At 46.2% G+C, this 24,995-nt stretch overlaps 1 protein-coding gene across 1 annotated transcript; it reads right to left on the bottom strand.

Moving 5' to 3' along the window:
* Nucleotides 1-42: 42 nt before the first annotated feature.
* Nucleotides 43-24,970, bottom strand: tmprss3a (transmembrane serine protease 3a). The gene is made up of 12 exons (XM_072445252.1): nucleotides 24,888-24,970; nucleotides 24,182-24,295; nucleotides 9,993-10,109; nucleotides 9,754-9,877; nucleotides 8,977-9,096; nucleotides 8,001-8,047; nucleotides 6,855-7,020; nucleotides 5,044-5,210; nucleotides 4,305-4,400; nucleotides 1,885-2,027; nucleotides 661-834; nucleotides 43-84 (listed from the first exon to the last, which is right to left on the bottom strand). Exons 1-12 carry the CDS (start codon nucleotides 24,919-24,921, stop codon nucleotides 43-45), a joined length of 1,344 nt encoding a protein of 447 aa, XP_072301353.1. The 5' UTR covers nucleotides 24,922-24,970.
* Between the last annotated feature and the right edge of the window lie 25 nt (nucleotides 24,971-24,995).

The following is a 24,995-nucleotide window of genomic DNA, read 5'->3' as shown; positions in this document are numbered from 1 at the left end:
GTTGGAGCGGGTATAAAAATAAAAGTCTTATCTGAGCAGAGTTCAGTTGGCGGTGCGGATGGTCAGGTCGAGTTTTTCGTTTCTCTGAAAAGAAGCACATTTAAGTATAGTTCTTAGTGATGGAGCAGAATACATAATTTTTAACAATTTATTTTATATTTATTTTGTATATATAAATATAAAATGTAAATATTTGCAACAGCCAAATACAAACAAAAGCCGTCTAAGATGGTTAAGACAAGAGGATAAGATTGTGAAAAACCTAAAACCAGATCATCTTTACCCAAGATATAAATCCTTTTTTTTTTTTTTTTAAGTTTATAAGTGTTGGGACAGAATTCTAACTGAATGGGGTTATTCTATGAACTGTGCAAGTGTCTGACTCGGGCTTAAACTGTTGAATCTATTAAAGGTGCATCATGTAACTTTTCTTGTTAATCTTCTGGAGATGTTATTGCTTTGCCTCGAATGTTCCACAGTGTGGCATCAAACACATTGCATTCATATATTAAACAAAACAAACACACATTCATACTGTGCGGGGTCGCCTCTCCACAGATCTGACTTGGAACATTCCAGGCATGCCAAATGACCTAAACTCTTGCCTAGACACATTAAATCCCAGTAGCAGCCGATGGGCCCTGCACGAGACTTGCCCACTGTGTCTGACTCGTAACTGACCTCCATCTCCTGTCGGATCCAGCTCAGGCTCTCTGTGATGCGAGTGTACACGCCCGGTCTGTTCCTGTCAGCGCAGCCTATCCCCCAGCTGGTGGTGCCCACGAGCTTCCAGAGAGAGGAGTCCTCACAGGCCAAAGGACCACCACTGTCCCCCTGGGCGTCACACACACACATGGACCCGACCGTTGTTTTAGATATAGATTGAAAGTGTTACTGGAAAAAAAAAAATAAGCCTGAATTGTCCAAACATTTCAAAGCTGGAATATTTTCAGTTGGGGAATATTAGTAGAAAAAGCTTCAGTTGTAGTCATCTGGACTCAGTTAGAAAAAATAGACGTTTCGACTCTCATCCAAGAGTCATTGTCAATAAAAGAATTTAGATCAGATCAATCTTTTATTGACAATGACTCTTGGAACTGGTCGAAACGTCTATTTTTTCTAACTGAGTCCAGATGACTACAACTGAAGCTTTTTCTACTATGGAACACGCCTGGACGAATGAGGGATTACACCGACAGTTGGGGAATATGTATAAAGCCTTTTTTTTTTTTTTTTGGATTGAGAATTAGTCCTCATTCAGTCTTCAGCCACGTTTCCACTGATTCGTTTTGGAGTGGATCGCTAAAGTCGCCTCTGTCATGGCGGAGTGTGTTTCCATGCTCAGGGCCCGGCTCTCAGGGGCCTGCTACGTGTGCATTAAAGAGATGTTAAAACACTGTGTAGATATGCAGAGAAGGGAAATAAATGTAGAAAAAAACTGAAGTAGTTTCCTGTTTACTCTAACTTTAGCCACGCCTTATAGCAACACAAACTTGGAATTACTAAACCTATCGGCCTCATGATTAAAAAGTATAATTCAAGAACAATTTATTTAGATATTAGTTAGCAAAACATTTGTCCTGTTTGGGTGATGTCAGTTGCTCACACAGCTGATAATGGCCGGGCTAATCAAAATGGCTAAATCTAAACTAACTAAACTCTGCTGAAGTAAAGCCTGGTTTATGTTCATGTCCTGGTTCAGTCCAAGTTCAGTCTCAATCTCCACTCTGATAATTTATTCCCTGTTCAGTCCGATTAACAGTGACATACAATAAACATATAGATTTATTACATCAAATCTGTTTTTAAATGATTTTCCACAACCAAATCAGACGTTTTAATCCAACAAGATGGCATTATATAAGAATGTACAGCTGTGTTTACCTGGCAGGAGTCCACCCCTCCCTCCAGGTAGCCCGCACAGATCATGCCCGCGCTGATGAGTCCTGGGTACACATCGGGCTGGGTGCACTCTTTAGTTGAGATCAGGGGCACGAGGGCATAGCGCAGCAGCTCACTCGACTCCCCTGACGACCACAACAGGAGACGTTTCAACATGAGGGTCACCAGCAGAGTAATGAGTATTAATGACTACAGACAACAGAGCTGCACATTACGAGACAAAAAGACATGGTTTTGATGAGGGAACAATGTTATAACATGGCTAAAAGCTCAATATGTTTATAAGGTGTTTTAGGGTAACTACATGTCCTTCACATTAGTATACAGTAATGGTAGACACTGTAATGTACAGTATATGTTATATTGTGATATTGATAAAAAATTTTTATTTTAATTGTTATATTGTTTATACTTAGTTCATTTAAACTTCTGGTCAGAAGAAAAGTGTATGTTAATGTACTTGTCTTAACTGCCTCAGTATTTGGACACAGTTTGACAACAGAAGGAGGTAGCGCACAGGGCCGGCAATCGAGAACGCTACAAAGAGACAAAGTACGCGTTCAGCAGGGAGGTGTCGAGAGCTATATCCTAGTACAATATGTGTCTGAAGCAGCAGTTCTCTGTGTGTAATTGGCTCCGGCCTAACTACTAACTAAACTTATTTTACTGCAGATTTGACACAACCTCCCCCACTGCCACCGGCTGGTGTCCTGGTGCAACCTGGAGCTCAACGCCCAGGAAAGTCACAGCCCGCCGTCACCCCCCTCAGACTCCCCCATCTCCACTGTGGACTCCCTCCGCTTTCTCTGCACCACCATCACCCGGGACCTCAAGTGGGGGCCCACCATCAGCCCTCACCGAAAAGGCCCAGCAGAGGATGTACTTCCTGCGGCAGCTGAGGAAAGTCAATCTGACAGCGGAGATGATGGTGTAGTTCTACACGGCCATCATTGAGTCCATCCTCACCTCCTCCATCACCGTGTGGTACGCTGGAGCCACAGCCAGGGACAAACAGAGACTACAGCGCATTGTGCGCTCTGCTGAGAAGGTGACCGGCCGTGAACACCCATTTCTGCAGGACCTGCACGTTTCCAGGGCTCTGGGTCGTGCAGGTCGGATTACAGCCGACCCTTCTCACCCTGCACACGGACTATTTGAGCCACTCCCGTCAGACAGGAGGCTACGGTCCATCCAAACCAGTACCTCTCACCACAAGAACTGTTTCTTTCCCTTTCCCGTTGGACTCATGAACACTACCTAAACACCTTGCACCCATCGCACTGCTCACTTCTATTGCACTACTGCACTACATAACTTTATATTCTATATTTCACTTGTATGTACATATCATGAAGTTTTATATAAAGTGTTCGGTGTTTGTTGTCTGTGTTGCACCGAACCACCAGGACAAGTTCCTATGTCTGTGAATTTTTGTTCATAGACAAATGGCAATAAACCCTTTTCTGATTCTGATTCTGAGATAAAGTTTTAAGACCAAATCCAAACAAATTTGAACTACATAAAGAACATTGTTGAAAAAGCTTCAGTTGTAGTAATCTGGACTCAGTTAGAACAAATATTTTTTCTAACTGAGTCCAGATGACTACAACTGAAGCTTTTTCTACAGTGGAACACGCCTGGACGAATAAGGGATTACACCGACATACATAAAGAACATTATTACCAAAGTTATTACTTTTGCAGTTCAAGTTTGATGCAGGAACAATATTATTGTGAATGAAACTGATATTATAATTGTGTGATATTGCCCAGCCCTACTCCTAGAACTAATGACTCCTACACCAATCATTCACCAGAATGTCAGGACCCAAATGTGGTCCCCAAAGATTTTCAATAGGTCCCCAAGGGTTCTTAGAAAAGAGGTCCAAACTAGACTGTGTGACTTTTCAAGAAGGGATGGAATTTTGTAAATACAGGAAAACACACAATATGAAATAAAATCATGAAATGGCAAAGTAAATGGCATTGTGGGTAATCTTTAACAAATGCTTTGAATGCATTTAAAGGCATGAAATGATCAAATTTAAATACCGTAGTCTGTTTTGTTCCACAGACGGAGCAAAGTTAGGCGACTGTAATATAAAACTGTCACTGATCAGTGAACACTTGATCTTATAAGACTTTTTGTGTAGGAGAAGGCTGTTTAGTTCGTCAACATATCCTTGGGTAAAATAAGGGTGGTGGAAGAAAAAAGCTGGAAACCACTAATCAGACATGACATGTACTGGGAAAGACATTAATCTCTCTCTAGAGGGCGCTCACAACAGGACTGCATTAGCCCTCTCCTACACCCAAAAGGAAAATGAACAAATGTTGAGCCTGATCATGTGGGCAATGTGAGGAGGCAGTGTATGTCAGATGTTAGAACAGTTGTGACTGACCTCCGTTATCCGTGGCTCCCCAGCCTGAGATCCAGCACATGGTCCCCTCCTTGTATACCTGTCCGTGGTTAGGCAGGCAGATGGGCTCCACTGAACCTGCACACAACAGTTCAAAGTATCATCACAGCAATCACCTCAGCCATTCAATTCAATTTATTTTTGCAACGCCCAAAATCACAACAACAGTTGCCTCTGAGGGCGACAGTGAAAAACGGATTAAACAATGTCTGTGGGGACGAGGGACGATGTTCCAGAGTCCCCTGTCCTTAGACCCTCCTTCTCGGCCAGGAAAAACTACAAAATCGAGGATTTTGTTGAGCCCCAGCAAAGATATGTTGTAAAAAACAGCACTTACAGTTACAGAATGAGGTGTGTGCTGTTTGCATCTAATTGTAGAGCATTTGACATATGTATAGAAAATTCCCAAACATTTTATTTAACAAGTTGTGCCGCAATTGCATGAAAATGTGTACATTTAAAGTGTATTTGATGAAAACTCTCTTTAGTCGTTATATGTGCTCCACCAGGATCTTCAACCGCTTCACTTCAACTTCATCTGGTCAAAATGAATACAACTCTTTTCATCAAGGGACTTTTGTGTTCTAAACAATTACTCAAATAATCAAAAGAACAATTGCTTGACTAATTGATTAGCAAAATGATCATTGGTTTCAGCCCTAAGATAAGTATAAAAAGTGACATTTGAACATAACACAGGTCTAGTGTATGAACTCTTTACCGTTGAAGACTAGGTGTGTGTGGAGCTTCATCAGAGCGACGTCGTGGTCCAGCTTGTCCTTGTAGCGAGCATGGTAGATGATCCTCTCCACGGCCATAGCCTGACCCCCGTACCCAGGCAGCTCTGTGATCCCGGCATACACGCCCCAATCGGCTGCATTAGCAAAGCTGCAACACAAGAGAAATAACTCAATTTATACTTCTGAAACCACATGACTAAAGACAACAGGCATATTTCGACTGGCTCCATTCCCCTGGAGCTCTTTGGGTTGGTTGGGTTCACATTGATGCCTCTTGAAATGAACCAAAAAGTGAGATTTGCATACAGAACACATCAAGTAATTCCAAGGTTGTGGCGCTGGGAGACGTGCTTTCACGTTTCTGCACACCACATTTGAACATATTTTTATAAAATGCATGGGTTTGGATAATATTAAATGCATTATGCTGGAAAAACATGATATTTTCAATCATGACGCCAGTGCTGTGCCGTGCGTCAATAAACCAGAAACAGCTGATGTTAACGTGTGCTAGTTTTGTTTTGCTCAACATATAAGTTAGCATCAGTGGAAATACAGTGGTTTATCACAAGATTACGTCACCGTTTGGTAAATGCTGTAAATGCTAATGCTTTTTGCATCTTGTTTTTTATTGGCTGGGGTGTGTAGTTCCTCCTTAGCTAAAGTTTTTCGGGACCAGATTGCTTTGGAAGCTAGTACTTCTCAGGGTCCACTTTGGATCACTTAAACAGGCTAGTACGGTTCATTTAGGATAGTGGAGACACTTTCAGACCATTTGAGCTGCATCAAAGCGAACCAGTAGAAACATGGCTAATCACAGTTTTATTGGTTGTTCTTTTCGCCACCTTTTGCTGCTAAAGCCTTTACATCTAAGTAGCTAAAAAGCTCCTCGCCTTTGTAAACCTTCACAGCCTTTAACCTAATCTGTCTTCTGAGGTCTCGCAACGCTTTCATCTGTATTTCTTTTTCTTCAAAGTTAGCATCTCTTTTCACAATAGTCCCTTGAACGTTAAGTGGTTTGCCTGAATATCAACAAATGCTAGTTTTCTAAGCAAATCTTTTTGTAATATTAATTTCTCTTAATTTGAGTAGGGATGGATGACAATGACATAAATAAATAAATACATATTATACCTTAGTGATCCCAAATGTGGTTATTATTATTATTACATAATTATTATAACTATAGGAAAAGAAAAGAGTGAGGCCAGACCCAGCATGGTGAGCTTAATGAGAGCATTAAAAAGTGTCCACAGCAGGAGACGAGTGGAACCTGAGCAAGGGCTTTGGCAGCTCTTTAGACTGGACTCTGCATGGGTGAGACATCCTATCTCTTAACACAGACACATGAGCCTTGTATGGGCAGGAAATCACATGACCAACTTTTGCAGAAAACCAAACCTGAGCCAAATCACATCAGAGGGTTGGGTTTGCTGGTTGGACAAACTCAGATGTGTGTTGAGTCGTTCGATCAATTTTACGCACACACATAAAAATATTTCCTTACATTGAGCAGGTGCAGGTGCAGTTTAACACATTTGAATACATTAGACAAAGAACCATGCTTTTGCTCTCTGCTTCTTGAAACAGAGTCTAGATCATGACACAGTGTGAAGCATATTCTACACATTTAGATCATTATTGCGGTTTACAACAAACAAAATGTATATAGTTCACTACCTGAAAACGTGTGGTATGTTTCCTTCAAAACAAAACATTTAAAGGCACATCTATATTCATCTGTGAAGGTGTTGTTTCTTTGTCAGCGTGCAGTGCATAGTGTGACACTGACCCGTAGACACAGTGAGCGGCGGTCAGGACCCACTGTGACGTGATGATGGAGCCCCCACATATGTGCTTTCCTTGGTACTGGAGGCTGACCTGCCACGGGAACTGGCCCGGTTTGGACATGTTCCCCCCGACGATCCTGGTGCTGTACTGGGGCCGCAGACCACACTCTATGCGCGCACACACACACACGCACACACACACACGCACACACACATACACACACACACACGCACACACACAAACAAACGCACACACACACGCACGCACGCACGCACACACACATACACGCGCACACGCATACGCAAACGCACACACACACACACACACACGGTACATGAGGTTAACACAGCACTGCAGACCAGAAGATCATGTCAGGACTAAGCGCTGCACTATGAGTGACAGGACCTTTCAAGGGCGCTTCACTTTTGCCTTTGAATTAGAACTATCACAACCATTATTTTAGAGGTCGACTAGTCATATGATTATTTGATGTATTGATTTAATATTGTCCCTCTGTTTTTTATAAAGGGTCTTTTTGTATGTGTTTACAAAGGCCAATTTCTTGTACTTGATGTGTAACTGTTTTTAATCTGACTTTATCTGCTGCACTTTGAGATTTACTTGAAATGTGAAGTACATTGTGTTTAATTATTGATTTACTCTGAGCCTGTTAGTTCAGCTTACATTTAAACCAAGCAGCACCAGACTGAATTTATCAAACTAGAACTTATGGGCAGGCCACAGCACAGTGGATTTGAATCAGACAACTTTCAACCTCACATTCCTTTTTCCCACTGTTCCCACTGTCCACAAAAAATAAAATAAATCATATTTTCAGATGAGTCCTGGCACAATAGATTGCTTAATTTTAAAACTTTATATTAAGGTCATAGTGATAGAGTTTAGATAATAAATTTGCAGTAATAACACAGAGAGAACATGCAATATACAGTAAGGACTCCACACAGAATCATTCAGGAATCATGTTTGTTTGTGTAATGAAGTAATAACATGAATTCACTGTGGATTGTGAAATGATGCGTCTAGTCTAAATCGTCTGTTGTAAAAACACACTTCACTATTGACACTGCATTGAAGCCAACACAAACATGCATGTTGTGAAACAGCACACGCACACCTCTCTCACCTAAACATTTGAGCGTGGCCACTTTCCCCGAGGTACACTGACTTTTACTGCGACGAGACACACATTGCAATCAGAATTACACCCGGGTTAAAATACCCAATATCCCAAGTACGCTTACAGCCATCTTTGCTCAAGTAAATACACGTTCAGATGCAGAAACATTTTCACTGCGCCTTTGTGTGTCAGTCTCTCTCTGTTTTAACAGGCAGATTCATCAAGTAGAGTTAGAGTTGTGTGTCAGGGCAGTTTGAGGAGAATAACAGCTCTCATGACAAAAGCCTTCTTTGTGTTCAGCAGCCTCACAGTCCAGAGAGAACCAGGAGAATTCTGTTGTGTCTAAAGACACAGCAAGAAAACCCTCTCGTATTCCTGTCTCTTACACTGCTGTAGTTTCCTTTTGCTATTTTTACACCCCTCCCCTAGGACAGGAGGCTAAGGTCCGTTCAGACCAGAACCTCTCGCCATAAGAAACATTTCTTTCCTGTAGTGATATGCAGGGTAGGAACCTTTGTGTATGTTCCTTGGAGGCGGGGGAATCATTAAAGTGTTGGTCCGTCTAGACCTGAACATGACTGTGCCTCGTCTCTTATATAAAGGCTTCTATGTGCCTATCAAACAATAGAACATTTCCCTCTGCCCTTGGAGTCACGAACACATCAAAAAACCTGAAAAAAACCAGGCCATATCGCGCTATCTGACAGTCCCCAACCTGCGTCCTTTTGAAATGCTAAAGCTGCATTTTGTGGTTGGTTAGAATTCAGAGAAAGCCTGAAAGCAATTCAGCATGTCATCCAGGTATAGCCACAAGAATCAGAAATCATAATTAAATAAAGTCCTTCTCCATACCATAACAAAATATTCACAATAATTTTAGATTTAAAAAGGTGAGGAGATTTTTTCTTTCTTTTGTGCTTAAAGCATTTCTTCTTCAAACCAGAAAGAGCTCAGGGCTTATTTACAGTACATTATTACGCACTTAATGATGGTCATGTTGTGCAGTTTGATGACGCCTCCATGAGTCAAGTCCAGGGACACCAGGATGTCTTGCAGCTCCCGCTCGATGGAGTTCACCGGAGATGAGGACGATGCTACATAACTGAAAGGCAGCATGGTTACGTTAGGCGCTGTTTAAACCCTTTATCTACACCTCAGCCTTGGTACTTTCTATGGTAAATGTTTAAGTAGTACGTGATAAGATGTGTCTTGGAGATACCTAAATATCTCTTGATATTTGTCTCCGCCAGTAGAGGGCGCTAGTTTGTATGAAGTTAAAGCAATGATAGCTAACTGAGCTGCACAGTTTAAACAGAACAGGCAACAGCCAAACTTATTATGAAGTTATCAACCATGAAACATCACTGTAAAGGACTGTTAATATGCATACTTTGTAAGGGAATTACCAGGGGAAAGAAACAGAAGTTAGCTTGCCCTGACATGCTAATGTAAACAGGGAGTTGTTGTAACTTGATTTGAGGCAGAAATACTCGAGTCTGGTGATGACTTATAGACTTAAAAAGCATTAGATCTCCAGAGCTCAGACCTCTGACAATATAAACCTGGGAAATTTGGAACAATGTGTTTTTGTGAGGCTTAGAGAAGGAGCAGAGAAGACTAGCTTGTAATCAGGATTCATGAAGTGTGAAGGACTCAACAGATGTCTTTTTTATTTTTAACGTGACAGATTTCCTCCCCTCTCCTCCCTATGTGAATATGCATGGCAGAACAGCTGACTGGTGCGTGCACTGTGGTTAACCTGTTGTATCCCAGCTGCCGGCAGGCTGACTCTCCCAGCCAGGGGGTCCAGTCGTCAAAACACACAGTCATCCACAGCCCTGCCTTCTGCACCTGCACCACAGAGTTGCGGCCACTTAGACGCACTGAGAAGGGGGGGGGAAACAAGCATAGTGAGGGTGGTAGTATTGGTTTAGAGTGTCTGTTTTCCAATGATGGCCTTTACCGTGGATCTTGTATGCTGATGAGAGCGTTACTCACCACAGCTGAGCTCATCGTCTCCATTCTCACACTGATCTTTGCCGTCGCACTGCAGAGAGGCGTGGATACATTTCCTGGAAGTTCCACACCTGAACTTCCCTGCGCAGCTCAGCCCCACTGCAGACGCACATGGGGTTAGTCAGGGCTAGTGGAGATGGGGATTAGTTTGCTTTGTACATCATTGACAGACATATAGTTTTGTAGTGGTCTCACACGTAGCGTTGCAGAGATTCTTTCACAAAAATGAGCACGGTGGGAAATATTTTTTTTGTTGTATAGTGCCTAACAATTATTAAGATAAGATAAGCCTTTATTTGTCCACACAATGGGGAAATTTCGATGTTGCAACGCAAATAGATACAGGAGTAAAAGAACAGATAACTTATAGGAAGCATTAAAAAGAAAAAAACACTCTCAAAAGAAAAACTCTTGTAAACAAAACAAAACCTCTCGTATTCTTAATAAGGAATAGAAAGAAAAAAGAAAAATTAAATAAAAATAAAAATAGAATAACATAAGACAAATATAATAATAAAAATAGTGGCAAAAGTAAACGTATGACATTATTGCGTATGAGTATGACAGTATTGCACATGATTAAGTCAGTATTGCACATTATTAATAATAATAATAATAACTTTTATTTATATAGCGCTTTTCAGGGACCCAAAGACGCTGAACATATATAAAAAAGGGGGGGGGTATTTACAGACAGGGGGGGACAGCACGTACAATACACATTAATATACAGATAAAATGAACAAGACAGAAGAAGTAGAGAGAAAAAGATGGGGATGTAACAGGGGGTAGAAGAGTAGGCAATGGGGTTAGAGGAGGCTAGGGGTAGGGGAGGTCATAGGCTTGGGTGAAGAGGTATGTTTTTAGGCGGGATTTGAATGTTGTGAGTGAGGGAGAGTGGCGGACAGGTTGGGGGAGGGAGTTCCAGAGTCGGGGTGCTGTTCGGGAGAAAGCTCTGTCGCCAAAAGTTTTGAGTCGGGATGTTGGTGCAGTCAGGGTGAGAGAGGAGGAGGATCGGAGAGCTCGGGTGGGGCGGTGGGGGATGAGGAGGTCAGACAGGTAGGGGGGGGGCAAGGTGGTGAAGAGCTTTGAAGGTGAGGAGGAGTATTTTAAAGTTTATGCGCTGCTTGATGGGGAGCCAGTGGAGAGAGCGGAGAACGGGAGTGATGTGATCACGGGACCGGGTGTGGGTGAGGAGGCGGGCAGCGGAGTTTTGGACCATTTGGAGTCTATGGAGGGAATGGGAGGAGATGCCAATGAGGAGGGAGTTGCAGTAGTCGAGGCGGGAGGAGATGAAGGCATGGATGAGGGATTCAGCAGCGGGGAGGGTGAGGCAGTGTCGGATTTTGGCGATGCGGCGGAGGTGGAAGTATGAGGTCTTGACGATGTGGCTGACATGGGGAGTGAAGGAGAGGGTGGGGTCCATGATGACACCGAGATTGCGTACCAGGGTAGAGGGGGTGATGGTCGAGGTGTCGATGCTGAGTGAAAAGGGACCAGTTTTATTGAGAGTGGATTTGGTGCCAATGAGGAGGAGCTCTGTTTTGTCATTGTTCAGTTTGAGGAAGTTGTGAGTTAGCCATGTTTTTATTGTAGAGATGCAGGTTTCGATGTGGCTGAGGGGAGGGTTTTGGGTGGATTTGGTGGTGAGGTATATCTGGGTGTCGTCAGCGTAGCAGTGAAAGTCCAGGTTGAGTTGGCGGAGGATGTGACCAAGGGGGAAGAGGTAGCAGATGAGGAGGAGGGGGCCGAGGACTGAGCCCTGGGGGACCCCCTGCGTTACTGGGGAGAGGGTGGATGAGTGACCGGAGAGGGAAATGAACTCTTGCCTGTTGGTGAGGTAGGATGTGAGTCAGTCAAGTGCAGAGCCCTCAACACCCAGTTGGCGCAGCCTTTGTAGGAGGATGGAATGGTTTATAGTGTCAAAGGCTGCGCTGAGGTCTAGTAGTAACAGGATGTTGAGGGCCCCGGAGTCTGCAGAGGTGAGGAGATCGTTGAGTACTTTGACCAGGGCTGTTTCAGTGCTGTGAAGTGGAAGGAAACCAGATTGGAGGGGTTCATAGAGGTTGTTTGACTGGAGGTGGGTGTGAAGTTGGGCGGCGACGATGCGTTCCAGCGTTTTTAAGAGGAACGGCAGGTTGGAGATGAGGCGGTAGTTGGAGAGGTTGGCGGAGTCTAGGGTGGGTTTTTTGAGGATGGGGGTGATGGAGGCCAGTTTGTAGATGGAAGGAACATGGCCGAGGGATAGAGACTGGTTGAAGAGGGTGGTGAGATGGGGGATGAGAGCAGGGAGGCAAGCCTTGGTTAAGGTCGTTGGGAGGGGGTCGAGAGAGCAGGTGGTGATTTGGAAGCGGTGATGATGTCTATGATATGAGAGGAGTTAACAGAGGAGAAGGTGGTGAGGGGAGGGAAGGGTGGGTGGTCAGGGAGAGGGGGGGGGGGGGCAGGGGTGGGGGTGGTGATGGAGTTAATGGAGACGGCAGTCATGGAGCTGTTGATTTTGGAAATTTTGTCATTGAAGGCAAGGAGGAAAGAGTTGCAAAGGTCAGGGGAGGAGGGTGGAGTGATGTCCGGTGGCTGGAGCAGCTTGTTGACGGTGGAGAACAGGGTGCGAGGGCTCCGGTGGGAGCTGTTGATGAGGGTGGAGAGGTGGGCAGATTTGGCGGCTTGGAGAGCGTCACAGTAGGAGGAGATGTGTAATTTGAAAGCTTCGGCGTGGACGGTGAGTCGTTCGAGTTGGCGGCCAGTCTGCTTCATGGTGCGGAGTTCAGGGGTGTACCAAGGGGCGGGGTTGATGTATGAGACGGAGGAGGTTTTCCAGGGGGCTAGGGAGTCAAGGGAGTCTGAGAGGGTGGTGTTGAGCATGACAGCATAGTCGTCGGGGAAAGAGGGGGGGGGAGTCAGGGGGGAAAGCAGAGAATATGAGCTGGGAGAGCGTGAGGGGGTTGACTGACTTGATATTGCGGTAGGTGATGGTGCGTTTTTTGGGGTTGTGGGGCGAGGGTAGGGGGGCGGAGAAAAGGATGCAGAGATGATCAGAGAGTGGGAAGGGGAGGGGGTGGGGCTTAGATATGGGTAGGAGAGAGGAACAGACTAAGTCCAGAGTGTGGCCTTTGGTATGGGTGGGGAAGTCAATGTATTGGGTGAGATGGAAGCAGTCCAGGAGAGAGAGGAAGTCGGATGTCAGTGGGGCGTTGGGGCAGTCAATGTGGATGTTGAAGTCACCAGTGAGTAGGAGGCGGGCAGAGAGAGAGGATGCGATGGTGAGGAGTTCAGACAATTCAGTGAGGAAAGAGGGGTGGGGCTTTGGGGGACGATAGATCAGGATAGCGGTGATAGAGTTGGGGAGGGAGAAGGCGAGGTATTCAAATGATGAGATGGATGGAAGGTTGAGGTTCAGTTCAGTGATGGATGTAGATTTTTTATGAATAACAGCAAGACCTCCCCCACGCCCGGAGAGGCGGGGTTTGGCAGTGTAAGTGTAGTTGGAGGGAGTGGCTTGGTTGAGAGCATAGAAGTCCAGGGGCTGTTGCCATGTTTCACAGAGGAGAAGCAGATCAATGTTATTGTCCAGTAGCAGTTCAGATATAACAGGTGATTTGTTGGAGAGGGAGCGGCAGTTCAGCAGTGCAAGGGAGATGGATGGGGGCGCGGAGATGGATGGGGCGCAGGGGTGGGGGGGCGGAGGTTGCTGAGGTTGGCAGTGCGGCAGGTGGGGGTGACGGGGGGGCGAAAACTAGTCCAGAGTGAGGGGATAGGTGAGCCGTTGTTGGAGTGTTGGTTATGGGAGAGACCAGAGCCCCGGTGGATGTAGCGGGGCCGGCGAAGGATGCCAGCTGAGCTAGCTGCAGAGGCAGCAGCAGCTGGGAGACGGTGGTTATGGTTGAGGAGGTGAAGGTCAGCAGCGTTGTAGGTGAGTAGGCGAGAAGTTGGTGGAGCGGTGGCCTGGAGGCGCGGGAGTGATAGTCCGAGGAGGAGATGGAACGTAGCAGCAGATGAGAGTAATCCAGTTACAATGTTGGCGGTGGCTAGAAGCTGGTTAACTAGAAGCTGGTGGGCAGAGAGTTGTGAAAAGCAGCAGTGGACCGGGTGTTGAAGCTGGTGGAGTGAGTGGCGTTGGTTGCCCCAGACCTTGTCTGCACGGCAGGGAGGCCCCGCAATACCATGACGGACCTCAGCAGGTGTTAAGCCAGGTGTTAAGCCAGCTGTTAGCTGGCGGCTAGGGCAGTAGATAGTCCAGGAGTGAGGGAGGAGATGAGTGATGGACGGTGCAGTAATGTCCGATGAAGTTAAGGAACAGGGATGTAGACAGAAGACAACACAGAGACGCGGGAACAAAACAAAACAATGGAAACGACTAACAAAAACAAAGACGTTGGTACAGAAGCGGCAGTCCACATACCAGACGCCGGCGTTGCTCTAGCCCAATCAAGACACATTTGAGTCCAGTTTTGTGACCAGATCGCCCCCGTCTGTGGAGCGGGGGAAAGCAGAGAAACAGGGCTGTACCTTGGTTGTATGGGGCTACTTTTCTCCGGGTGGAGCCGGTGCCCCGCTCTCCGTGTCTGCTCCTATGGCGGGCTGGGGCCACACCTTCGCCCAGGTACAGACCTCCGGGGCGGCGGGTGCGGGAGCGCGGAGCCTGTGTTCGGGCGTGGAAACGCCGGTGCAGCGGAGGAGAAGCGGTGCCGCTTGCTCGTGGTGCATGCGGCTCGTGGTGGTGCGTGCCGCTCGTGGTGGAGCCGATGTTCGGACGTGGAAACGCCGGTGCAGCGGAGGAGAAGCGGTGCGGCTCGTGGCGGTGCGTGCCGCTCGTGGTGGAGCCGGTGATTGGACGTGGAAACGCCGGTGCAGCGGAGGAGAAGCGGTGCCGCTTGCTCGTGGTGCATGCGGCTCGTGGTGGTGCGTGCCGCTCGTGGTGGAGCCGATGTTCGGACGTGGAAACGCCGGTGCAGCGGAGGAGAAGCGGTGCGGCTCATGGCGGTGCGTGCCGCTCGTGGTGGAGCCGGTGATCGGACGTGGAAACGCCGGTACAGCAGAGGAGAAGCGGTGCCGCTCGCTCGTGGTGCGTGCGGCTCGTGGTCAGTATTGTACATGGGTATGACAGTATACACGTGTTCAGGGCTAACAGTGTTTGTTGTAGAGTCTGACAGAAGCAGGAAGGAAAGATCTGCGAAACCTCTCCTTCACACAGCGAGGGTGGATCAGTCTGTCATTGAAGCTGCTCTCCAGAGTGGACAGAGTGTCCTGCAGGGGGTGAGACTCATGGTCCAGCATAGATGTGAATTTAGCCAGGACCCTTTTGTCCCCCACCTCCTGCACCGAGTCCAGAGTGCAGCCCAGGACAGAGCTGGACTTCTTGATGACCTTGTCCAGCTTCTTCCTCTCCCTCCCCTCTCTGTGATGCTGCTGCTCCAGCAGACCACACCGTACAGGAGGGCTGATGCCACCACAGAGTCGTAGAAGGTCTTCAGGAGTGGCCCTGTCACTCCAAAAGACCTGAGTCTCCTCAGGAGGTAGAGCCGACTCTGGCTCTTCCTGTACAGTGCGTCTGTGTTGTGAGTCCAGTCCAGTTTGTGGTTCAGATGAACACCCAGGTACTTGTATGAGTCCACTCTCTCAAAGTCCCTTCCCTGGATGTTCACTGGTGAGGGGGCAGTGGAGTGGCGTCTGCGGAAGTCCACCACCATCTCCTTGGTCTTCCCCACATTGATGAGGAGGTGGTTCCGCTGACACCAGGCCACAAAGTCCTGCGCCAGTCCTCTGTACTCCGCATCATCGCCGTCCGAGATGAGTCCGATGATGGCAGAGTCGTCAGAGAACTTCTGCAGGACACAGCTGTCTGTGTCGTGTCTGAGGTCTGCAGTGTAGAGAGTGAAGGGTATTGTTTGCTCTGAGGGCTTTGTCAGAATATTTTAGAGCAAAAGTAGCATGTAGTGTGACCAAGGTCCTAGCCTATACGCCTTGTTTTCATTGGTTCAAGTGGATTAGTACAGTCTGAAATTGTTTCTGCTGTCTCAAGTGAACTGCTGCGCTGTTTAAGTCTTGCTTCAGCCAAAAAAACCTGACTAATGGAACAGGCTTCAGAGGGAACAAGCAGCAGTGCCACGGTCACACATACAAACCAAATGTATACACATCTGTGACCCTAACCATGTCCAAGCACTCCAAGGTGACATGGTCAGGATCAAAACATGGCTATAGTCTAGGTCAGGCTTTCTCAAAGTGGGGGCAGAAAAGTTCATAATTCATGAAATAATCATTGTTGATATATAGATGCGGCCCTAGCGGCAATGCGTAATTTAAAAATCGAGACTAACAAACTGGACAACCGAGCCACAACAGCTGAAAATGAAATCTCTGGTTTGATAGACACAGTGTCTACCCTGCAAGCCAACGTGGCAGATTTGACAAACCAGGTTTGCATCCTGACTGAACAAGAAGATGACCTGAATAATCATGATTGCAGAGGTAATATGCAGATTGTCTATCTTGAAGAGGACACTGAAGGGAAAGATATGGTCAAGTTTATAGAGACATGGATCACCAAATAATCTAAAACTTCCAAAAGCTGGGAAAATAATGCTTGACCGAGCACATCGCTCCCTGACTCCAAAGCTGGCACTGAACCAGTGTCCAAGACCTATTATACTGAACTTCCCTGATAAACAGCGTGTCATGGCTGCATATAAACGTCTCGCTGTGGACCAGACTGGACCAAATGAGCTCCACATCACATTCCTCAATAACTACTCTGCAAGAGTGGTCAAGAAACACAAAGCATTTGACCAAGTGAAGTCTCGCCTGAGACAGAAGAAAGTGGACTGTGCTCTGCTTTATCCTGCAATGCTTAAGCTTAACGTGGATGGAAAAATAAAAAAGATTAACCAAACCTGAAGAGACATTGGCATTTTCAGATATGCTGCTGGACCCCTGAGCAATTTGACATTCCCCCCTTTGTTTCCTTTGTTTCAATGAAAGGGTCGGTTTGTGGGCTCTTTGGACACTTTTGGCATGAGCTCTTTTGTTGCTATTATGTTCTGTTGTTGCGGTTCCTGGGTTTGTGTGTTGTGTTTAACCAGAGAATAGTGTAACAAAAACAGATTTACAAGAATGATTTCAACATGGTTAATACAATGGCATCTAAATGATAATGAATAGCATCTTAATTTTAATAGCATATTTCACTCAATTGAACAGTCAAAGAGTCTAACAAAGATGAGAAAATTAAATTACTTCAATATCAAAAATGAACTACATTTGGTTATATAAGACTTTACAATTCCAACTACAGGGGCAAACATAAGAGGGGTGTGGCCATATTGAGCTCAAGCAGAATAGCCTTTGAACACAAAGATAAAAATGGAAGATTCGTACTGGTCAAAGGAACTAATAATGGAACTGAGTTTACTTTGATAAATGTATATGCTCCCCCAGGAAGCGACCTCACTTCCTACAATAAAATTATAGACCTGATTGCACACATCTCTGAGGGAACCCTTATTTGTGGTGGCAACTAGAATTTACATTAGATGTCTCAAATAACAGCTGAAATAACAGCTACTGAAATTCAAAGTGCAATAAAAATACTATACTATTATACTATACTACAATAAATAACATTAGAGACACAGATGCATGGTTTGAAATGGGGATGGTTGCTTTTACATTTCCAGAGTTCACCTCAGAGGGGTATAAATCTCTAAAAGACACACTTACTCCTTTGCGTTTATCAGCTTTTAACAGGGCCCTTGAAAAAATCATATCCCTATGAGTTGGAAGGAAGCCGGCATATCCTTAATACCTCCTAAAGAGAGGAAGGATCAACTTGACTGTGCCTCATATAGAGATAATGTATACTATCATATATACACCTCAATTATGTCAAAAAGAAGTGAACAAACACCCCCAAATTTAATTCACAATGATCAGACAGGATTTATTAACGACAAACACAAAATGACGTAAGACGAGCTTTACACATAATGAACTATATACAAAAACAAAGCTGCAATAAGTCTGGACACTGTGAAAACTTCTGAAAGATTCTGTTAGCTGGCCTTATTTATTCAAACTACTGAGAACATTTAAAATAGATCAAGAATATTTCAAGAATAAAAATGAACTTCCATTTGACAGACTTTGGAAAGAGGAAAGAGGCAGGGCTGTGTTTGTCCTACTATATTTGACCAAACCAGGCGTCAGGAGTATTGCCCATCACAAAGGAAAGGATGACACAAACCACACCAACAATTAAGGACGGGACTGACATAGTAACAGACATCAGACAAATGGAAAAACTGAAAACTCAGAATTAATTTTGAAATGGACAAATCGTCCAACTCGCATCGCTCTGCAAGTTGTGTTTGATAGAAACCAAATGTAATTCATTAAACAATTTGTTTAAAAAAAATACATGTTGGCTGAGACACTTGCTCAGACACTTGACACTTTTTAGTTCATGTAAAACAACCCAGGAAGCCTTATGCTGTCATGATCTGTTTTGGTGTTAGAAGTTTTTCAGTCTTTTTCCTCTGCTCCTCTTTGTTTCCCTCCTCCCTTCTTGTTCTTCCTCTGGTTACTGCCCCTTTTGTCTCTCTGCTCACTCACAGCTGTACCTCTTTTCTAATCACTGGGTGTAGTATATTAGTGTGTTCCTTTGTTCTTAGAGAGATTGTGATTGCCCTGTTAGCCCCAGCATTCGAGCGGTTTTTTCCTGATCCTCTGTTTTGACTTTTTGACTCTGATTCCTGCCTGACCTTCGTTATTCCTGTTTGCCGTTATCGACCCTGGACCGCCTTGTGTTTCTCCTTCTGCCTGATCCCTGATAGTGCCGTTAGCCCATGTACCGAACCTGGAAAGGATTTCGATTACGACTCTTGCCTGCTCTCCGACACAGCTGGATACTGGACCTGACCTTGCCTGAAGATTTTGTATTTTTCTGTCTTATTTTGGATTAAAGACTGTTTCATTCTTCGCCTGTCTCCCGCTCCGTAATTGGCTCCGTTCTGCCGTTCGTGACAGAACAATCTCGTCAAATCATGGAGCCCACGGAGCTGGACCAGATCAGAACAGCAATCCAAGCCCAAGGAGCAAGAATGGGACACCAGGAACAGGAGATCTCAGGTCTGAGGGAACTATTACGTAACCTATGTGAATCCATGTCTCAGCTAAATGCTCGCCTTGATCAACCGGCTTCCACCACGGCTAACGTGAGTATTACTGCGCCACCTGCATCGTCCTACACCCCTCAAGTGCAGTTCTGGCAGGCTCGCGAGCCACACATCCCCACACCACCAGGATATACAGGCAAATTTGGATTTTAGTGTTTTCCCAGCAGCCCCTCACGTATGCTTCTGAACAGTCACGTATTGCTTTCACCATGAGCTTATTGAGTGAAAGAGCCGCTGCTTGGGCTGAATCTGTCTCTGTATCAGCGGCGTCTAAGACTTATGATGAATTTGTTTTGGAGATGAAGGTTTTTGACCACCCTGTACAAGGCAAGGAGGCGTGCAAGAGGCTGTTGGCGTTACGTTAGGGACGTAGCTCGGCTTCAGAATACGCACTGACCGTTCAAATTTTGGCGGCACAAACCGGGTGGGGACATTTAGAACTTGACTCTATTCTCATAGGGTCTCAATGAGGAACTAAAGGACAAGTTGGCACCTCGAGATGAACCGGAGGATCTGGAACAATTTATAGCCTTGACGATTAGGCTGGATAACCGTTTACGTGAGAGGAAAAGAGTTCACAGGGAGGAGGGACAGATTGCAGTCATTTACAGCCAGCCACCTGTCTGAGCCAAGTGTGTACAGGAGGTGGCAGCCTCAGCTGTTATTCCACCCCGTAGCCCCGAGACACCCGTTGAGCCCATGCACGTGGGAAGAGCTCATTTAACGCCCCAGGAACGTGAACATCGTATGCGCCAGGGTTTGTGTCTTTATTGCGGGAGCGAGGGACATTTGATCGCCAAGTGTCCTAAGCGAAGTCGGTGCACTTCGGTTTCACGCAAGCCTCGAGCCAGCGATCACTGTCCCCAATCCGTCGTCCGAGAACGCTTCGTTGTCTGTCTTCTCTGTTTCTGTTCAGGCCCTCGTGCTGCTGGATTCCGGAGCGGACGCTAATCTACTGGATGCAGCATTGGCACGGCGCTTGCGGGTACCCCTCGAACCACTGTCTAGTCCGCTGGAAGCAAGAGCACTGGATGGACGAATCCTTTCGACAATCACCCATCGGACCAGACCAATACGGGTGACATTTGCTGACAAACATCAGGAGGATTTAATGTTCCATGTTTTCAGCTCTCCCAAGTTTCCCGTTTTGGGGTACCCCTGGCTGAAGAGGCACAATCCAGAGATTGACTGACTGGTCTACCGGAGAGATTACTAATTGGAGTAGTTTTTGCAAAACTACTTGTTTTGAAAGATCTGAGAATACTCAGAGTGTAAGGCAGCCGGAGCAGAGTCGAATTATGTCGCTGGAGCTCACCGGTAGTGAGTCGACACAATTACCCGAGGCTCATCACGATCTATGGGAAGTTTTATCTAAGGAGAAGTCCGCAGTCTTACCACCTCATAGACGGTGATTGCGCGATTGACCTTCTGCCTGGAGCCACACTTCCCAAGGGCCGTTTATTTTCTTTGTCTATTCCAGAACGAGAGGCCATGTACAAGTACATTTCTACCTCGTTAAAGGCGGGGCTGATACGTCCCTCATCTTCTCCAGTCGGGGCGGGGTTCTTCTTTGTGGGGAAGAAGGATGGATCCCTGCGGCCATGCATCGATTACCGGGGCCTTAACGCCATCACGGTAAAGATCCGCTACCACTCATGTCATCTGCGTTTGAACTGTTAAAGGACGCTCGGATCTTCACCAAGCTCGACCTCAGAAACGCCTATCATCTGATCCATATCCGTGAGGGTGACTAATGGAAGACAGCGTTTAATACCCCCACTGGTCACTACGAATATCTGGTGATGCCTTTTGGGCTCTGTAACGCTCCTGCTACGTTCCAGGCGCTTATCAATGACACCCTGAGGGAATTTCTGAACATTTCTGTCTTTGTCTACCTAGACATCTTGATGTTCCTCGTCTGCCAATAAAATCAAGGACACGTCCGTGCCGTTCTGAAGAAGCTGTTGGAGCAAAGACTTTTTGTGAAACTTGAGAAATGTGAGTTCCATGTTACCCAGACCTCATTCCTGGGTTATGTAATTTCGCCTGGACGAATTGAGATGGATCCTAGCAAGATTAAGGCGGTAGCAGAGTGGCCCACACCTACTTCCAGGAGGAAGTTGCAGGGCTTTTTGGGCTTTGCCAACTTTCATCGGAAATTCATCCACCGTTACAGCACTGTGGCCGCTCCTCTGCATCGCATCACTTCCGCTAAACAACCATTCACCTGGACGCCTACCGAGGACAGAGCCTTCAGTAGGCTTAAGGAAGCCTTCTGCCAAGCACCTATTCTGGTTCAGCCCGATCCCTCCAGCCAGTTCGTGGTAGAGGTGGATGCCTCGGACCTTGGTGTGGGAGCCATACACTCAGAGGTCAGACAGCGATAACTCATTACACCCTTGTGCTTTTTTTTTCTAGAAGGTTGACTCAGGCAGAGTCCTACAATAGTATTGGTGACAAGGAGCTGTTGGCTATTAAGTTAGCACTCGAGGAGTGGAGGCACTGGTTGGAGGGCACCCCGGTTCCATTTCTCATCTGGACAGACCACATGAACCTGGAGTATCTACGAGACGCGAAACGTCTAAACCCGAGGCAGGCTAGGTGGAGTCTATTCTTTAATCGTTTTAACTTTGTTTTAACTTATCGTCCAGGCGCTAAGAATGCCAAGCCGGATGCCCTTTCCAGAATATATGAACGGGAAGTATCACAAGAGGCTAAGGACAATGTTCTACCTGCAAGCTGCTTTGTGAGAGCTGTGACTTGGCCCGTGGAGGAGAAATCCGCTGTGCTACCCAGTGAGGTACCCGACAATTGTCCATCCACCCTTGAGTCTCAGACCCCGTGTCCTGGAGTGGTGCCACGCCTCACGGCTTACAGTTCATCCGGAAGTGGCTCGCACCTTATTCTCCGTTCGACAGAGATTCTGGTGGCCAACATTGGCTAAGGACTCCAGAGAATGTCACCGCATGCCCGGTCTGTGCTACTGCCAAATTGGGAAATCAACCGTCGTCTGGTTTGTTGCATCCTGTCGACTCCGTCACGTCCATGGTCACACGTAGCTTTGGATTTCGTCACGGGTCTGCCGGACTCGAAGGGTAACGCCACCATTCTCACGGTTGTTGATTGGTTCTCCAAAATGGTACATTTTGTTCCCCTCCTCAAGCTACCTTCTGCAAAGGAGATGGCAGAGGTCATGCTTCAGAACGTCTTCCGAATACATGGGCAGAACATTGTGTTGGATCGGGGACCCCAGTTTATGGCCCAATTCTGGAGAGAGTTCTGTTCCCAAATAGGAGCTAATGCTTCACTGTCCTCTGGATACCATCCACAATCGAATGGTCAGACCGAACGCTTGAATCAGGTGCTTGAGACTAGTCTCAGGTGTCTGTGCTCTCGTACCCCAGCAACCTGGTCTGATCAGTTGGTTTGGGTGGAGTATGCGCACAATTCATTGCCTTCATCGTCCACAGGACTCTCACCTTTTCACGGTCTATGGTCTTCAGCCTCGCTCTGGAGTCGGAGGTCCGGGTCCCATCAGCTCTTGTACGGAGATGCCGTCGAGGTTGGCTAGCTCGAGCCTTCTCAAGGCAGCTGCTCGACAGAAGGTATATGCTGATCGTCATCGCTCTAAGAATCCAACCTACGAACCTGGACAAAGAGTCTGGCTGTCGACCCGGTACCTCCGCTTCAAACACTTGTCTCGCAAGCTGGCACCCCGTTTCATTAGTCCATTCCCAGTCTCCAAAACCCTTAACCCTGTGTCCCTCCGCCTGCGGCTTCCCAGAGGGATGCGTATACATCCATCCTTCCATGTCAGCCAGGTCAAACCCGTAAAGGAGAGCACATTGGTTCCATCCTCTCAGGCCCCTCCCCCACCCCGGATGATGGATGGAGATGATCTATTCAGTGAAGAAACTCTTGGATTGCAGAAAGAAGGGGAGGGGATTTCAATACTTGGTTGATTGGGAGGGGTATGGTCCTGAGGAACGCTCATGGGTGCCAACTTCCAGTATTCTGGACAGGACTTTAATCAGTAACTTTCACTCCAGTAACCCGAACAAGCCTGGTCCGTCAGGAGCCGTCCCTTGAGGGACGGGTACTGTCATGATCTGTTTTGGTGTTAGTTTTTCAGTCTTTTTCCTCTGCTCCTCTTTGTTTCCCTCCTCCCTTGTTCTTCCTCTGGTTACCGCCCCTTTTGTCTCTCTGCTCACTCACAGCTGTACCTCCATTTCTAATCACTGGGTGTAGTATATTAGTGTGTTCCTTTTGTTCTTAGCGAGATTGTGATTGCCCTGTTAGCCCCAGCATTCAAGCGTTTTTTCTGATCCTCTGTTAACTTTTTGACTCTGATTCCTGCCAGACCTTCGTTATTCCGGTTTGCCGTTATCGACCCTGGACTGCCTTGTGTTTCTCCTTCTGCCTGATCCCTGATAGTGCCGTTAGCCCGTGTACCGAACCTGGAAAGGATTTCAATTACGACTCTTGCCTGCGCTCCGACACAGCTGGATACTGGACCTGACATTGCCTGGAGATTTTGTATTTTTCTGTCTTATTTTGAATTAAAGACTGTTTAATTCTTCGGTCTCCCGCTCCGTAAGTGGCTCTCTTCTGCCGTTCGTGACCTATGCATGCTGTGCGTATAGTCATGATTGGTGAATAGAATTCTGTTTGTGTACACAAGATTTGTATTTATTTAAAATGAACTGGGCCAGTTTGATTATCATGCAGGAGGTCAAAAATAAATGCTTAAAACCAGTTCTCAAAATAACCTTCATCCTGCTTTATAATTTATCATACAAGGTAAACCTCAAAAGCAGTAGCCAATAAAATGAAAATTAGCGTATAATATAAGGGTGCTCCAGTGCTGAAAAGTTTGAGAATCACTGGAATAGGTAAATCACTAAATGATGCTGTGCTACACCACGTATTATATACCATTGTAAAGCGAGTGTTCCAACTCTAAACCAAAATGTTGTGTCCCTTCAGCAACAGACTCACCTCCCAGACCGATGCCCAGTGACAGAGTGATGACCACCACCACGGTCACACTTATGAGCAGCACCAGGCGGTGGTCCAGCACGCGCTCCCACACTGTCTTCCTCAGGTCGTCTTCTGTGGACAAAGATGCAGTACTCTGATACTTTTGTATAGGAGCTGTACCCAACCTAAAATTGGATTTGCTACAGCAGATATACTGTATAGTAAAAACATCTAACTTTGAGTGAAAGTGGGTCCACTGCTCTCTTTACATCTAATTATAGAGCGTTTTGTTCACCGGGAAGCGGGAAGTGCACACTTAACATGCTAGTTGCGGTTAGCTTTAGCTCACTCTGGGTGAGTAAAAACGGGTGATGTGCTTATAAACTCGTTGTAGTGAATAATTAGGATGCATTAGGTACTGTAAGAGAGCGATACAATTTGACCGCTGCAAAATTAACTACCGTAGTTTGTTTTTCCCCTTTTAAGACAGATCAGGAGTCTACAGGGTTTTACACAGAGCTTTAAAGTTTGTATTCTATTTTACAATGTGATATAATAAAATATGATAGTGAATCTGAAATGTCCTGGCCATTTAAATACGATTTTAAAACAATACTCTTTTTTCAACAAGTTAAGTGTTGATCTTCATTCCACCGCTTAAATTGCTGCTAATTCAACATGCTCGGCTTCCTATTATGACCAGCCAATGGTATCTCTTCTTTACCATTGAGAAAAGGCTGGACTTTGGTGATGGGCATGGTGGGGCTGGGGGCAGTGGGCGGGCTGTCCTCTGGCTTGTCCTTCTCTGATTGGGTTAGGGATAGGATAGGGA

Source organism: Eucyclogobius newberryi, unplaced genomic scaffold, assembly GCF_026437365.1.
Source record: "Eucyclogobius newberryi isolate DKJ021-1_F unplaced genomic scaffold, fEucNew1.0.hap1 SCAF_14, whole genome shotgun sequence".
In the NCBI taxonomy this organism is placed as follows: Eukaryota; Metazoa; Chordata; class Actinopteri; order Gobiiformes; family Gobiidae; genus Eucyclogobius; species Eucyclogobius newberryi.
The sequence above is the reverse complement of the archived record's forward strand: the minus strand, read 5'-3'. Positions and strand labels throughout refer to the sequence as shown.

Bases quoted from the DNA above. Each gene is read 5' to 3' on its own strand.
- tmprss3a (XM_072445252.1), bottom strand. From the start codon at position 24,921: ATGCCCATCACCAAAGTCCAGCCTTTTCTCAATG. The intron at 7,021-8,000 runs GTGAGAGAGGTG...GTGCGCGCATAG, and splicing joins GGCCACGCTCAAATGTTTAG to AGTGTGGTCTGCGGCCCCAG. The intron at 5,211-6,854 runs GTCAGTGTCACA...CTTGTGTTGCAG, and splicing joins GCCGCTCACTGTGTCTACGG to CTTTGCTAATGCAGCCGATT.